The sequence below is a fragment of the Ranitomeya imitator genome, chromosome 2 (genome assembly GCF_032444005.1).
Source record: "Ranitomeya imitator isolate aRanImi1 chromosome 2, aRanImi1.pri, whole genome shotgun sequence".
NCBI classification, from domain to species: Eukaryota; Metazoa; Chordata; class Amphibia; order Anura; family Dendrobatidae; genus Ranitomeya; species Ranitomeya imitator.
Genome location: NC_091283.1, coordinates 472,793,051 through 472,809,435, shown reverse-complemented (window position 1 = coordinate 472,809,435; position 16,385 = coordinate 472,793,051). Strand labels below are relative to the sequence as shown.

The 16,385-nt window shown below is 47.3% G+C and overlaps 1 protein-coding gene across 1 annotated transcript in view; it reads right to left on the bottom strand.

Moving 5' to 3' along the window:
* Positions 1-1,919: 1,919 nt before the first annotated feature.
* The window catches only part of MAP3K3 (mitogen-activated protein kinase kinase kinase 3), a 47,752-nt gene continuing 33,286 nt past the window's right edge, over positions 1,920-16,385 (bottom strand). The window contains exons 13-16 of the mRNA XM_069751267.1: positions 13,811-13,942; positions 4,395-4,524; positions 3,813-3,990; positions 1,920-3,487 (exon numbers count right to left, since the gene is read on the bottom strand). Coding sequence (XP_069607368.1) covers positions 3,259-3,487; positions 3,813-3,990; positions 4,395-4,524; positions 13,811-13,942 — 669 coding nt within the window. The 3' untranslated portion in view covers positions 1,920-3,258. The remainder of the gene's footprint in view (positions 3,488-3,812; positions 3,991-4,394; positions 4,525-13,810; positions 13,943-16,385) is intronic.

Genomic DNA, 16,385 nt, shown 5'->3' with positions numbered 1-16,385 from the left:
ACTCATTTTATATAGAGTCATTACAGAGTGATCTATTTCAAGTATTTATTTCTGTTAATGATTATAGCTTACAGCCAATGAAAACCCAGATGTCATTATCTCAGTAAATTAGAATAATTAACAAAAAACACCTCCAAAGGCTTCCTAAGGATTTAAAAAGGTCCCTTAGTCTGTTTCAGTAGGCTCCAAAATCATGAGGAAGACTGCTGATATGACAGATGTCCAGAAGGCAGCCAGTGACACACTCCACAAGAAGGGTAAGCCACAAAAGGCCATTGCTAAAGAAGCTGTCTGCTCACAGAGCGCTGTTAATAGAAGGTTGAGTGGAAGGAAAAAGTGTGATAGAAAAAGGTGCACAAGCAACCGGGATAACCACAGCCTTGAAAGGATTAAGAAAAGGCCATTCAAAAATTTGGGGGAGATTCACAAGGAGTGGACTGTTGCTGGAGTCATTGCTTCAAGAGCCTCCACACACAGACGTATCCAGGACATGGGATACAAGTGTCACATTCCTTGTGTCAAGTCTCTCATGACCAATAGACAACACCAGAAGCGTCTTACCTGGGCCAAGAAGAAAAATAACTGGACTGTTGCTCAGTGGTCCAAGGTGTTTTCAGATGAAAGTAAATGTTGCATTTCATTTGGAAATCAAGGTCCCAGAGTCTGGAGGAAGAGTAGAGAGGCCACAATCCAAGCTGCTTGAGGTCTAGTGTGAAGTTTCCACAACCAGTGATGGTTTGGGGAGCCATGTCATCTGCTGGTGTAGGTCCACTCTGTTTTATCAAGACCAAAGTCAGCGCAGCCGTCTACCAGGAAATTTTAGAGCACTTCATGCTTCCCTCTGCCGACAAGCTTTTTGGAGATGGAAATTTCATTCTCCAGCAGGACTTGGCACCTGTCCACACTGCCAAAAGTGCCAATTCCTGGTTTACAAACAACAGTATCACTGTGCTTGATTGGCCAGCAAACTCGCCTGACCTTAACCCCATGGAGAATCTGTGGGGTATTGTCAAGAGGAAGCAGAGAGACACCAGACCCAACAATGCAGACAAGCTGAAGTCTGCTGTCAAAGCAACCTGGGCTTCCATAACACCTCAGCAGTGCCACAGGCTGATCGGCTCCATGTCACACCACATTGATGCAGTAATTGATGGAAAAGGAGCCTCAACCAAGTATTGAGTGCATTTACTGAACATACATTTCAGTAGGCCAACATTTTGGATTTTTAAATCATTTTTTCAAGCTGGTGCTATAAAGTATTCTAATTTACCGAGATAATGACTTTTGTGTTTTCATTGGCTGTAAGCCATAATCATCAACATTAACAGAAAAACACTTGAAATAGATCACTCTGTTTGTATTGACTCTATATAATATATGACTTTCACTTTTGGATTGAAGAACTGAAATAAATTAACTTTTTCGTGATATTCTAATTTTGTCATAAGCACTTGTATAACACAGTATATAATACCCAATTTGCCCTGTGGAGGCGCTGCAAGGAGACAACACTTTCGGTCAGATTCTCTCACACAGTTTCCAGCTCTTATGGTCCCAACATCAGGACATCTTGAGATAAGGAGGCCCTTCCAACAAAGGCAGTATAATGTGGACAGACAATCCCTTTACTCACATGAAACTATCCTTTTAGGGCAGCCACATACACACAATGCAGCTGCTAGGAATTTCAATGCAAAACCAGAGTATTCCCAAGTAAGGCCAGATTTTTAAATTCCAGAGGCACAAGACAGCACCTCTTTCATGGCATAGTAGTAGGTGACAGATAGCATATCTACAGGATATTGCCTATAAATCTCCAAGAGAAGAATACCCCTTTAATGCTAGGGCAATGTAAAGTGTTAATTTAGGCATTAAATTCATGGATAAATACTTAATGTCCAAGGATAACAGAAACTCTTGGTGTAATACATATATTACACACATAATATACCTTGTCAAACCGGCATGTAGACTAGCACTGTAAACATGACACACCTGTCACTAAGGCACACTGCGTGTAAATCCCTTCCACACGGATCTGCAGGTAAGAAATCTAAGGTTGGTCAGGAAATGTAATGTAGACGTCCACCCCATGAACATCATTTGGTTTTTAATTAGGTCCGCAACACTGTGCAGATTCATTTCTATAACGGTTTGAACTACCTATATCCACCACTAGGGGGAGCTTGTTGCATGCAGTTTGTATTGAACTCTATGCAGCAGTCTGCAGTTAGCTCCTAAGCTCCCCCTAGTGGTGGCTTCAGGCAGATATAATTTTCTAATATAAAGCACCACTTCAGCTTTTTTTTTTTCAGCCCTGGTGTGGTGAGTCTAATCTATAGTCTTATAATTACCCGCCACCATCTTCACCTTTTATCTGTGCCCAGAACAAGGCTCTCAGAGACTTACTTTGAGAGCTTGCGACCGTTACCTCTGACTTCCGGTAAGTCAGAAGTTGCAGTCACAAGATGGCGAAATGGGATGGAAGCGGCGCCAGGAAGAGTTGAAGATGGTGGTTGGTAAGTATATTACTAGGAAAAGGGAACTTGCATTAGTAGAATAACTCCAATGCTGAAATAAAAAAAGAAAGAACAAAAAACACTGGGGTGGTGCTCTAAAGTGATTTCTGTTTGAAGAGGGTCAGGACAGTCAGAGCTCCGACTCCACTTTTATAATACTGCGGTATTATAAAATTAATCAGCACAGCAGTTAAACACAATGTTGTTTAACGGGGGGAGATCTACTTGCAGCCATGATGTAGGGTCAACGTTACGGTTTTCTCACCATCACTGAAATGCTTGGACTTCATAACACAAAACGAAGAGGCCACAGGGCTGTGGTTACTATGCTCCCTGGCTGAAGAGGCGTTAAGGCACTTGTCTAACACGTGGAAGAACTCCTTCATGCTGGGAGAGGAGGACGATGCAGGATTTTACTGGAAGTCATCAGGCACCATTCCTTTATACTGTGTCTCTGGTTTTGAGCACGAGGAAGTCGTTTCCAGGAATCAAAGTCTTTCAAAGTAAAAAAATAATCAATTGTTCTACTGCTCTAACACTGACACCAACCCAAGGCCGTGCTGGATCTAGAACCCGTTCTAGACTCAGCCAGCGATAGGTAGTCGGGGTGGGGGTAAGGTAGGAGGGAAGATTGTCATCGCGTCTCATAAAATGCTCCAGAGCCTTCCCTTCTACAGCTGGCGTCCATCTTTCTGGACAACGTTCATGTTCAAGGGAAGGATGACACCTTGATGAAGACTCAATAGGAGAGTTGGGCAAAGGGATGCCGTAGGAGCTCCTCAGCAGACGGCCTCTGCCGCGCTTCCACCAGTATCCGCTTTACAAAGTCCCGGCAATGCTCCGATGTGCTTGGTGGAAGGTAAGGGTTGGTTGGCTGGGTGGCAATTTTAAAAATGGCAGCCATGGCTTCATACTCTGCCCATGGAGGCTTCTCTGTAAGCATTTCCACCACGGTGCACCCCAGGCTCCTGCGATAAGGACACAAGGGAAAGGTTAAAAAAGAAAAATTAAGCACTGAGGCCATATTAAATATACCCAAGAATCGGATGTTTTTTCTTTGTTTAGTGGACTGGTGGCCTTGATCAGGTTAGCTGGAATAAATGGTAGAACAGGGGCCATCAGATATACCTGGCTCTTGTGCCTAGCACACACATCTGTAGTCTTATATACAGGGGAGAACGTACAGAAACTACATCTTGCTGTCCTTTTGCATGGTTTCCTTCCTTTGTGCCGACACCCATTGACCTGTAGCAGTATTCTAATATACTGAATCCAAGAGTGTGATCGACTTACCAGACATCAGCTTTCCTCCCATAACCTTCCCCACTGATCACCTCCGGGCTCATCCAATATGGCGTACCCGTCACAGAACGGATACCTGTTCCTGACATGCAGATCGTCTGAAGCCGCTTGCTAGCCCCAAAGTCGCCAAGCTTAACATTCCCTGCAGAGTCCCGGAGGATGTTGGCCCCTGGAACAAAAGAATAAAAAAAAAAAAAGCAAAGACGACAGATGAGAGGAGGTATCGTTAGCAGTGTCCAGAATGGTGACATCTTGCAGTGATAAATCATAAGTTGAGGTGCAGGACACAGATTCTTGGGTCCTGATTCTTCTAAATATTTACTCCAGAAGACTGGAGTAAAACAGAAAAAAAGTCAAAGCTTCACGCCAATTTTGGCTAACAGAGGTGGGGCAGAATGGGGCGTGATAATTCATAAGTAGCTATGATGTTCCTTATGGCAGAAATCTTACTCCAGTCTGTGGACTTTATGAATCAGGTGCCTCCCACTCCAACATCAAGAATGGCATGAACAACCCGATTTTAATGAATCAGGACCTTTATTTGTAAGAGTAAATGCGGCATCGGGATCTTACCCTTTATGTCCCTATGTACAATCATGTTGCTGTGCAGGTAAGAAACTCCCTCCAGGATCTGCCGTGTGTATCTACGAGTGACGTTTTCCGTTAATGCTCCGTACGCTTTTAGCTGATCCTTCACTGATCCCTTAAAAAAAAAAATTAAAGAATGTTTGTCATGAATTTTACATAAAAAATACCAAGAATAGAGTAAGGGCTTCTCCCAGGAACACAACACCAAATCCAGTCCTTATGAGTGGCTCCTGAGGACTCGAGCGATCAGTGAGTTACATGGATCATGCATTACCACCCTTAATATGGTTTGTGGTGTCCAAAAAAAATAAAATAAATAAATCAGCACATTTTCGTGGCAATCACTTTTTGTAAGGGGTGGCCTCAGACTATTCAGGCAAAAAGGAGTCAAAAATAAGAGTAACATGGCCATTTTCCTCCAGAAACAACGCAACTCTTTTCCATGGGCTGTGTCCGATATTCACCGAAGTCAATGGGGCCGAGCTACAATACCAGACACAGCTTAAAGGCGAGAAAGGTGCCATTTCTGGAAGACGGCAGTCACATTCTATTTTTTTCATCCATTTAATACAGACTCTATAACCGCAATCATTGCTGTGACAATGCAAAGAAATTTATAAAAATATATATATATATATATATATATATATATATATATATATATATATATATATATATATATATATATATATAACAATTTCAATTCAAAGAAGCTTTATTGGCAGGACCAAATAAACATTAGTTTTGCCAAAGCACAAGTACAGTAGGGGATAGGGAGTAGGGACTGTGGGAACGATGGATGGGGTACAGGGTGAGGCTAAGGAAGTCCATGGCATATCATGGTTGTCTTTCTCGCAGTCTATGGCACGTGCTCACATACTGCACCATCTCCACTGCGCTCTCTTCTTCCCCCAGCAGGATATATGTTTTCCTTCTTCATGGAGCTGAAATCCGGGAAGAGATTGGAGAGTCTCCAGAAGTGAGCGTCCTTCACTGCTGAGTATTTGGGGCAGTGTAGCAGGAAGTGGGTCCTTACTAATATATTATATATATTTTTTATATATATATATATATATATATAGATATATATATATATATATATATATATATATATATATATACACACACACATACAATGGGTTAAAGGGGGTCATCTTCTAAAAGTCTGATTGGTGGGAGGAAGAAAAATATAAAATAGGGATTTTTGTGTACTCACCGTAAAATCCTTTTCTCCGAGCCATTCATTGGGGGACACAGACCATGGGTGTATGCTGCTGCCACCAGGAGGCTGACACTAAGTAACACAAAGAAAGTTAGCTCCTCCCCTGCAGTATACACCCTCCTGCTGGCCCCCAGCTAACCAGTTCGGTGCAAAAGCAGTAGGAGATCAATAGCAACATATAAACGTATAGCATGTCACATTATATAAGAGAGTATAAAAATATCAAAAGATAAAAACAAAGCATAAGCTAAGGGTGGGAGCTGTGTCCCCCAATGAATGGCTCGGAGAAAAGGATTTTACGGTGAGTACACAAAAATCCCTATTTCTCCTTCGCCTCATTGGGGGACACAGACCATGGGACGTCCCAAAGCAGTCCCTGGGTGGGGACATCATCAGATCAGGCCGTGTAACCGCTACTTACAAGTGCGCCACCGCGGCCTGCAAGGTCCGCCTGCCCCGACTCACATCTGTGGAAGTATGTGAATAAAAGTGCTTCAAGAATGTATGCGGACTGGAGGAGTTCACAAGCTTGCGGTCGTGCTTGCCGAAGTCTGGAACCTAGAGCCCTCAGACAGGGAGATAGGCTGACATCTAGCTCGGAAGGACTCCTGGATGGAGGAAACAATCCACCAGGCTAACCTGGCCGAAGAAACGGCTAGACCCTTCCTGCGACTGTCAGGAAGCCTACTTACCATCGAGAAAGCCAAGTAAAGCGTCCAACCCTTGGCAGGACGCCATTCTCGATACGTACCCACTCGAAGCACTCACTCCTTCCAGGTTATAGAGGATCCCTTCCGAGGTGTGTGGATCGGAGCCGAAAGAGATGAGAGAACGATTCCCCTGCAACAGTGGGAATACAATACCACCTTGGCAATGAGGGAAGGGGATGTCCAGAGGGCAACCCTGCCTTGAGGTAATAAGGAAAAAAGACAAAGAACAGAACGTCGAGTTGCGAAGACTCATCAGGAGTACAAGAACGCAAAGAAAGAAGGGAAGAGACCTTCCCTGATAGTGAAGGCTGTCCGGGTCCAAAAAAGGAGTCCACTGTAAAAAGCCGAGGATCATTAGGGTCCCACGGATCTAACGGTACGCGGTAGGGAAGAACTACAGGTTAAGGCTCCCTGCAAGAAAGTCCATCTTCCCAGATTTGTCGCAATAAGACGGAAAACTAGAAAAACAGCAAGCGAGAAAAACCCTGACATGGTCAGTGCGGTTCTCCCGGGATCCCTGGAGCCCTTCCTGCTTCCGAAAAGATCTCAGAAGAAGTAGAAGACGAGTTATAGAAATTGGTCCCATGGAAGAGTAGAGCATGCACTGCGATGGTCTTGAAAGTCAAGGCCAAACCATGAACCGGAGCACATAGGCGTTCAGCTTGGACGCCATCTGACCTACATCTGGAGAAGTCTAGTGAAGGCAGATCCGATGGAAGACTTCCGAATGAAGTTCCCACTCACTAGAGGAGGAACCCTGACGGCTGAACATGTGTGCTGCCCAGAGCACTACTCCAGGGATATGTAGTGGTGAGATCCCTGAATGAAAGATCTCGGCTCGTCAGAGAGAGAGAGGTGCCTGGGCCATGGCGCTTGACTGTGGGTAAACCGAAGACCCGCCTAAAGTCAGTGGGCCTGCTACAGGATTAGACGTACCGTTCAGAACTCCAGGGAAAAGATCGGAAGAAGACTGGCCTTGGAATTCCCCAATGACCATTGGACCAGGAGAAGGCTCTGGGAGAGGAAGGAGCTCAGGGAATACTCTTTGAAAGCCTGATAGATCTGCAGAAAAAAAGGGCGCAGCGAAGGAAACTGCTTCCATTGTCGTCCTTTTCCTCAGAACCCTCCTAGCGAATTGAATGAACCGAGGGAATGAGATATGAAGTGCGCAAGCTCTCTGTTGAAGAACCACGAGCTTGACTCGAGAGAGAAAAAACAATCCTGCGGGGCAGGATCATCCTGAAAAAAGGATCTGCTGAACTGGGAAAGAGGAAAAGAAACTTGTCTAAGTTTAGCTGCTAGCCCAGAGAAAGGGTATTGCAAGAGATATAGACGACTCAGCGTAGTCCTAGAAGAGCAGCTACAAAGTCGACCAAAAAGAGCAGGACGACCATGCTTCTATGATGCAAGAAGTACACGACAACCGACATGACCCCTGCGACCACACTGGTGTGGTAGCCAGGCCGGAGGACAAGGTCGTGACTAGAAAATGCTGTTCGCAAATGGAAAGGAAGAAATTTACTTTCACTGGGGATAGAACCCCTGTTTCCCACTCAATAGTCAAAGACCTTAACCACTCAGCCATCAGCTGAACTTGAAGAGATTGTTGTAGCGGGGAGAAATAGGCATGTGAGGGTAAGACTCCCGAATGACTAAGGATGCCAGAAAGTCCACCTCTTTCTGATGAAGTAATGGCTGAGCGGAGAAACTCCATCGGAAAAAGGGGAGGACCTTGACAAAGGTTGTTAGAAGTTTGAAGTCCAGGAATGGTGACACTTTACATTCCCTCCATTTTTGGAACCAAGATCCCTAGATCTAGACTATCCTGGACAATGCTTCCACTGCTGGTTGGGTCTGTAGAGGAGATACGATCCCTGCTAGTCTCCCGCTCAGAAAATTAGATTGGCCAGCTATACTGTTGAAAACAAAGTAGCTAAGGTCTCTGACCAGGAGACCATTGGTCAAGCCACCCATGTGGTGGCTAAGGAAGGGAAAAGCGCTGAACCCGAAACCACAAGACGGAACGAGCTAGGTTTGCTATCCGACCGTCTGTGGTAATTTAAAAAATGATACATCGGGCAGGAATACCAGTAGGTATACCACAAGAAAAACAACCCGGATAGTCTGCCAAGAGACAGAATACGGGACTGCGACCAGCAGGTCTCTAGCCATCGACGTGCAGAGTAGAAAAAAAGGAACCCTCAATCCACCGTCCTCTTAACAGGGGCGTGGAGAGGAATCGTCCGCTTTCTTGCATCATGCGCTAAATAGTGATGATACAAAGGGAGGGGTGCTTGGACGCCAAAAATGTGTGCCTCCGTACATCCTCAGAGTAGAAGTCCCCGAGTGGACAGGGCAGATGTCTGGCAATAGGCCTAAATGCAGAAGAGGATACACGGAGGCGACAATCCATATGCTCGTCTGTTGAAGGTGTGGGCGGAAATCGGAGCCCCTTAAAGGACCCGTTACCATAAAAATCCGACCCGGTATGGCATCCAGCTTAGAGGCTTCTGTCCAGTGCATCGCCCGTCCCACTGTTGATGATATAAAGAGAGAGAGAGAGAGAGAGAGAGAGAGAGAGAGAGAGAGAGAGAGAGAGAGAGTCCCTCTTTCTCAGAAGCTCTGGCAAATCAAGGCAATATCCGATCCATATTTCGCATTGTTCTCAACCAAACATGGGGGAGAGATCAGGAAAAGAAAACTTCCGTTTTGTAGAACCTGTACGTTATTCAAGGATACTTGCGGCCCCTGCTAGCCGGCGACTCCTAATGTAGAAGAGGGAGCATGTTGAGTGCTCCAGAGTTCAGTTAGGGAGACCAGTTTAGGATTGCTGATGTGCTCTTAGGGCCAGTCAATACTGGTCATGCGCCTTTAAGACCAGGGAATACTGGTCCTGTGCCTTTAAGAGGAGGACATACTGTTCATGTGCGTCATGTGCCATCAAGAACCAAGGCCTGCTGGTCATGTGCCTTTAAGAAACAGGACGTACTTGACATGCACCTTTAAGTCCAAGACATACTGGTCATGAGCCCTTAAAACCAGGGCCTACTGGTCATTTGCGTTTAAGACCAGGGCATACTGGACATGTGCCTTTAAGACCAGGGCATACTGGTCATGTGCCTTTAAGACCAGGGCATACTGGTCATGTGTTTATAAGACCAGAGCATACTGGACATGTGCCTTTAAGTCCAGGGTATAATGGTCACGTGTCTCTAAGACCAGGGCATACTGGTCGAGTACCTTTAAAAGCAGGAGAGTAGAAGTCCCCGTGTACTGGTCACCTTTAAAAACCACGGCATGCTGGACAAACGCCTTAAGACCAGGGCATACTGGTCATGTGCCTTTAAGACCAGAGCATACTGGTCATGAGCGTACTGGTCATGGGAGATTAAGACCAGGGCATACTGGTCACTAGCGTTTAAGACCGAAGAGTACTGGTCACGTGCCTTTAAGACCAGGGCATACTGGTCATGAGTCATTAAGACCAGGAAATACTGGTAACGTGTTTTGAAGGCCAGGGCATACTAGTCACGTACCTTTAAGACCACGGCATGCTGGTCACGTGCCCTTAAGGCCAGGGCATACTTGTCATATGTGGTCGTGTGCCTTTAAGACCGGGAATGCTGGTCATGCTCCTTTAAGACCAGGAATGCTGGACAAGACCGGGGCATCTTTTAAAAGGATAATGCCAGAGATGGAATCCCAGGAGGGGAACTAGGTACTCTGGGAGGAGCCAGGATAGGCGCAGCGAAGGCTCCTGAGCAATTGATTAAGCACTATGAGAAAGGTGACCGGCTCTGCTGGTAATGTGCCCCTTTTACACTAGGGAACTCTTAAGACCAGGGAATCTGGTGAAGGGTTCATGAGAAAAACCATGGAAAAAGACTGGGGATGCACCTATAAGCCCAGCGACTACTGGGCATGAGACAAGCCCAGCGGCTACTGGGCACGAGACTTAAAGACCAGGGGACCTGAGCCCCAGAGAATGCGGGTCCCAAGTATTTAAAACCGTGATGTTAGTCCCTTTATGCTGCCGGACGTGCGGATTTGCGGGGGAGGGGAGCGATTCACCTTACCGGGATTCTGAGTCCCCCGTCTGGAATAGCGCTGACCTCAGCGCTGAAAACCGCCGGCAGCAGCCCCTTCCAGAAGAACTAGGGGCCGGAAACTCCGCAGCCCCTTCCTGAGGTCAGGGAGAAGATGGCCGCCGAGATCTCGTCCTGCCCGAGAAGCGCCAGAATAGGGGGGCGGAGCCGCTAGAGTAAAGTCGGCGGGGGGCGGGGCTTCCCGGAATGCGGCCTAAACAGGGCCGAAGCCGGGGACTAAATTTATAGAGTCGGCCGGCGCGCACCCGCGGACTGAATGGAAAGGGACCGCGAAGCTCTGTGGGGACCCTGCCGCTATGGAGCCCACCTATGACCGCCAAAAAAGTCAATTATTAACGTGCACTTACCCCGTACAGGTAGGAGCTGTGCCCGGGAAGATAGGACGGTGTAGGGTTGGGGAGCCTCCATCCACCATACCTGCAGAAGAGAGGTGGAGAGGAACTGTCTGCCTCCTTCCATCATCCGCTTTTTCAGTGGTGATGCAGTGGGGGCTGCTCGGACGCCACGTTGGAAGGTGCCTCTGTACAGCCGAGGGTAAAACCTGGTGGACAGGGCTGAATGTCCGGCAATAGGCCTGGCTGCAGAGGAGGATACTGAAGGTGAAACTCCAGTGCTCGTCTGATAAGGGAGGGGGGAGATCGGTGCCCATGAAGAGGCCCGTCGCCCCTAAAATCAGCTCAGGCAGTGGCTTCCCACGTCACAGGAGAGGATACGGAGAGGTGAAACTCCCGTGCTCGCCTGTTGTTGGTTCGGGGGAGATCGGACCATGAAAGAATCTGTCGCCCCCTTCGTCCGTTGTAAAAGGTAAAAAGGTAAAAAGGAAAAAAGGTAAAATCTTTGGGTCTGAATAGCAGACCCGTCCGTGTGCCTCCTACGGACACTAAGCAAGAACTGGTTAGCTGGGGGCCAGCAGGAGGGTGTACACTGCAGGGGAGGAGCTAACTTTCTTTGTGTTACTTAGTGTCAGCCTCCTGGTGGCAGCAGCATACACCCATGGTCTGTGTCCCCCAATGAGGCGAAGGAGAAATTATTATTAGACTGAAATTCTGCACTTGCGTTATGTCCTTAAAGGGTACCCATCATCAGGTTTTCCCCTATAGAAGTATTGCCAGCACCTGTAAGCCCTGTGTCACAGCAGCATTCTAGAATACTGTACATACGTCCCCAATCCACTCGGTAAGGCGCAAAGCTTTTATTACACAGATGACACAGTCCGGTAGGTGCCTCGTGTTTTCTTGCGGTTGCAGTCATCCTTCCCTGCTTCTGTGGATGATGCATCTTCCACCATCCACACAGAGATTTTCTCTCTGCCCTGCCGAAGGCAAAGCAAAGTACTACAGTGCTCATGGGCCGGGAAAGACTGAAGCACGACAATGACTTGTAGGTAAAGTCAGCGCATTCGCACTACAGTACTTTGCTCTCGGCCTTCGGCAATAGAAGTGCACCTGCCCGCCCAGGATTGGGGGGGGGGGGCACTGTGTGGAGGACGTAGGAAGCAGCAGCCACACGAAGCAAGGAGAACGACAATCATAAGAAGAGATAAGGGGCCGGATCATGACCAGAGACGCCAATCAGACCGGACCGCTGGGCATAAGAGTATAATAAAAGCTCTTTTTTTTCAGAGCACATTGGGGACATATGTACAGCATACCAGAATGCTATAAGATTTCTGAAAGGTGCTGGTCCTGCTGTATATGGGGAAAACACAGTGACATGTTCCCTTTGAGGGGATTTTCAACTTTAGACAACCATTTACTGGATCCCAAATGAAAAGATGATTATATGGAGTCCCTGTATATTGGGTTTCCTAAACATTAACCCCTTTCTGACCTCGGACGGGATAGTACGTCCGAGGTCAGATCCCCTGCTTTGATGCAGGGCTCCGCGGTGAGCCCGCATCAAAGCCGGGACATGTCAGCTGTTTTGAACAGCTGACATGTGCCCGTAATAGGCGCGGGCAGAATCGCGATCTGCCTGCACCTATTAACTAGTTAAATGCCGCTGTCAAACACAGACAGCGGCATTTAACTACCGCTTCCGGCCGGGCGGCCGGAAAGGACGTCATCGCCGACCCCCGTCACATGATCGGGGGTCAGCAATGCGTCAGGATGGTAACCATAGAGGTCCTAGAGACCTCTATGGTTACTGATCACCGGTGGCTGTGAGCGCCACCTTGTGGTCGGCGCTCACAGCACACCTCCATTTCTGCTACATAGCAGCGATCAGCAGATCGCTGCTATGTAGCAGAGGCGATCGAGTTGTGCCTGCTTCTAGCCTCCCATGGAGGCTATTGAAGCATGGCAAAAGTTAAAAAAAAAAAAAAAAGTTAAAAAAATGTGAAAAAAATAAAAAAAAAAATATAAAAGTTTAAATCACCCCCCTTTCGCCCCAATCAAAATAAATCAATAAAAAAAAAACAAATCTACACATATTTGGTATCGCCGCGCTCAGAATCGCCCGATCAATTAAAAAAAAAAAGAGTTAACCTGATCGCTAAACGGCGTAGCGAGAAAAAAATTTGAAACGCCAGAATTACGTTTTTTAGGTTGCCGCGACATTGCATTAAAATGCAATAACGGGCGATCAAAAGAACTTATCTGCACCAAAATGCTATCATTAAAAACGTCATCTTGGCACGCAAAAAATAAGCCCTCAACCGACCCCAGATCACGAAAAATGGAGACGCTACGAGTATCGGAAAATGGCGCAATTTTTTTTTTTTTTTTTTTTTTTTTTTAGCAAAGTTTGGAATTTTTTTTCACCACTTAGATAAAAAATAACCTAGACATGTTAGGTGTCTATGAACTCGTACTGACCTGGAGAATCATAATGGCAGGTCATTTTTAGCATTTAGGGAACCTAGCAAAAAAGCCAAACAAAAAACAAGTGTGGGATTGCACTTTTTTTGCAATTTCACCGCACTTTGAATTTTTTTCCCGTTTTCTAGTACACGACATGCTAAAACCATTGATGTCGTTCAAAAGTACAACTCGTCCCGCAAAAAATAAGCCCTCACATGGCCAAATTGACGGAAACATAAAAAAGTTATGGCTCTGGGAAGGAGGGGAGTGAAAAGCGAACACGGAAAAACGAAAAATCCCAAGGTCATGAAGGGGTTAATGTACTAATATGGCAGTATATGCTCCATTCTCCTAGAGCGCCACTACATGTAGCATTACAGGGTGCTCATTAAAATACGACGACAATCCATTTAAAGGGTTTACAGACTGGTTTCCTAAACAGACAGCAATATGTTGTAGTCTTGAATACTAAAGGCCGTCTAGACTAATTTAGGCTTTTCGGATGCATTATTAACTGTTAACTGCTCATTTCAGCCCAAGAGTGTATATATGTGCCACTCACCCCTGGCATATACTCCATGAAAATCGTCAACGTCTTCTCGCATTTGTCCCGTAAACACCCATAGTACTGTACTATTCTTTCATGATGCAGATTCTTCAGCAGCTGGATCTCACACTCCAGTGCACTGACCTCCTGCAGAACAAGCAGAAGACACGTTCGATATCCGCGGTAAAGTCACTACAGATTGATAGCACACGGCAGTATAGGACGGAAGCACTGACAGATGTTGGGCGTCTTAGGTCATGGTCACACAGCACAGTTTGCTGCAATGTTTCTTGAGGTCATGGTCTGAAAATGAATTAAGGTATATACAGTGTGGATTTTCCATCTGGATTTGTACATGGAAAAATCTGAAGTAAAACTGCAAATGGAGCTGCAGAATAGTTTAAATCCACAGCGTACAAAAAGAGGAATTTTTAGTACTTACCGTAAAATCTCTTTCTTGGAGCCTTCATTGGGGGACACAGGACAACCATGGGTGTATGCTGCTGCTGCTGCTGCTAGGAGGCTGACACTATGCAAAAAAAGGAAAAGGCGTAGCTCCTCCCTGGCAGTATACACCCACCGACAAGCACCAAGTACCTCAGTTAGTGCAAAAAGCAGCAGAAGCGACAGAACTCATAATAGTAAAAGTACCAACTCAACTAGGGCCTCCAGGCCCCAACACGGTACCAGAACAAACAAGTAGGGAGGGTGCTGTGTCCCCCAATGAAGGCTCCAAGAAAGAGATTTTATGGTAAGTACCAAAAATCCCTCTTTCTTTATCGCTTCATTGGGGGACACAGGACAACCATGGGACGTCCAAAAGCAGTCCCGGAAAAGGGTGGGTAGAAAGGAAATGAGAAAAGGTCTCAGGTCGGCCGGTGTGCGACCGCCGCCTGCAGTACCTTCCTACCAAGACCAGCATCGGACGAGGCTTGCGTATGAACCCGATAGAACCTCGTAAACGTGTGCAAAGACTACCAGGTTGCGGCCTTGCAAACTTGCAAGGCGGAGGCCTGGTGGCGAACATCCCAAGAAGCTCCGACAGCTCTGGTGGAGTGAGCTCGCACCCCTGGAGGAGGACGTGCCTCATGAACATGGTACGATTCTGAAACTGCCGAGCGAATCCAGTGCGAGATAGTGGATTTAGACGCTTGAAGGCCCTTCCGACGACCCTCGGAAACGACAAGGAGAGAATCGGATTGACGGGAAGGAGCGGTTCTAGAAAGATAGACCCGAATGGCCCCGACCACGTCAAGCTTGTAAAGGTATTTCTCCAAAGGATGAGCCGGAGAAGGGCAAAATGATGGAAGGACAATGTCCTCGTTGATATGGAAAGCCGAGACCACCTTGGGAAGGAATTCGGGAACCGGTCTAAGAACCACCTTATCCCGATGAAGAATCAGGAAGGGGGAACGGCATGACAGGGCTGCCAACTCGGAGACCCTCCTGATAGATGTAATGGCAATGAGGAAGGCGACCTTCCAAGAGAGAAGGGAAAAGGGCACGTCCTGAAGAGGCTCAAAGGGAGTAGCCTGAAGAGCACCAAGGACCAGGTTAAGGTCCCAAGGTTCCAAGGGAAGACGGAAAGGAGGGGCGATATGCGCAACTCCCTGTAGAAAAGTCCGAACCTGCTGAATGGAGGAAAGATCACTCTGGAAGAGGATCGACAGATCAGACACTTGTCCCTTGAGTGTGCTGAGGGATAAGCCCGAATCGAGACCAGACTTGAGGAAACCGAGAAGCTCCGGAAGAGAAAAGGACATTGGAAAAACTTCATTAGTTTCACACCACCGGAAGAACGCTTTCCAGTACCTATGGTAGATACGAGAAGACGCCGGTTTTCTGGCTCTGATCATGGTCTGTATGACCTGGGGAGAGAGACCAGAGTTCTTCAAGACTGCGGCCTCAACATCCATGCCATTCTCAGCGACTGAGAACTCTGGTGGTAGAGAGGTCCCTGCGAGAGAAGGTCTGGCCGATCCGGGATTCTCCAAGGAGTGTCCGCGAGCATGTTTACGAGCTCGGCGTACCACGGCCGCCTTGGCCAGTCCGGCGCTATCAGTATGACTGGAATCCCTTCCAACTTGATGATCTTTACCACCCTTGGAATCAAGGGAAGAGGTGGGAACAGGTAGGGAAACTGAAACCATGGAATTACCAGAGCGTCGTGGCCGACGGCAAGAGGGTCCCGGGATCTGGCGACAAACTGAGGGACCTTGTGGTTCATCCGGGATGCCAAAAGGTCGACGTCTGGCGTACCCCAGCGAAGGCAAACTTGATCGAAGACTGCGGGGTGGAGAGACCACTCGCCCGCTGCTAGGCCCTGGGGACTGAGGAAGTCGGCTGCCCAGTTTTCGACCCCGGGGATATGAACGGCTAATATGGCCGGAACGTGGCGTTCCGCCCACCGAAGAATCTTTGCCGCTTCTGCCATTACTTGGCCGCTGGGAGTCCCGCCCTGGTGGTTTAAGTACGCCACAGCTGTGGCGTTGTCAGACTGGATGCAGACGGGAAGATTCGTCAGAAGAGACTGCCAGTGGATTAGCGCAAGGAAGATTGTCCTGATCTCCAGAAGATTGATGGGAAGGAG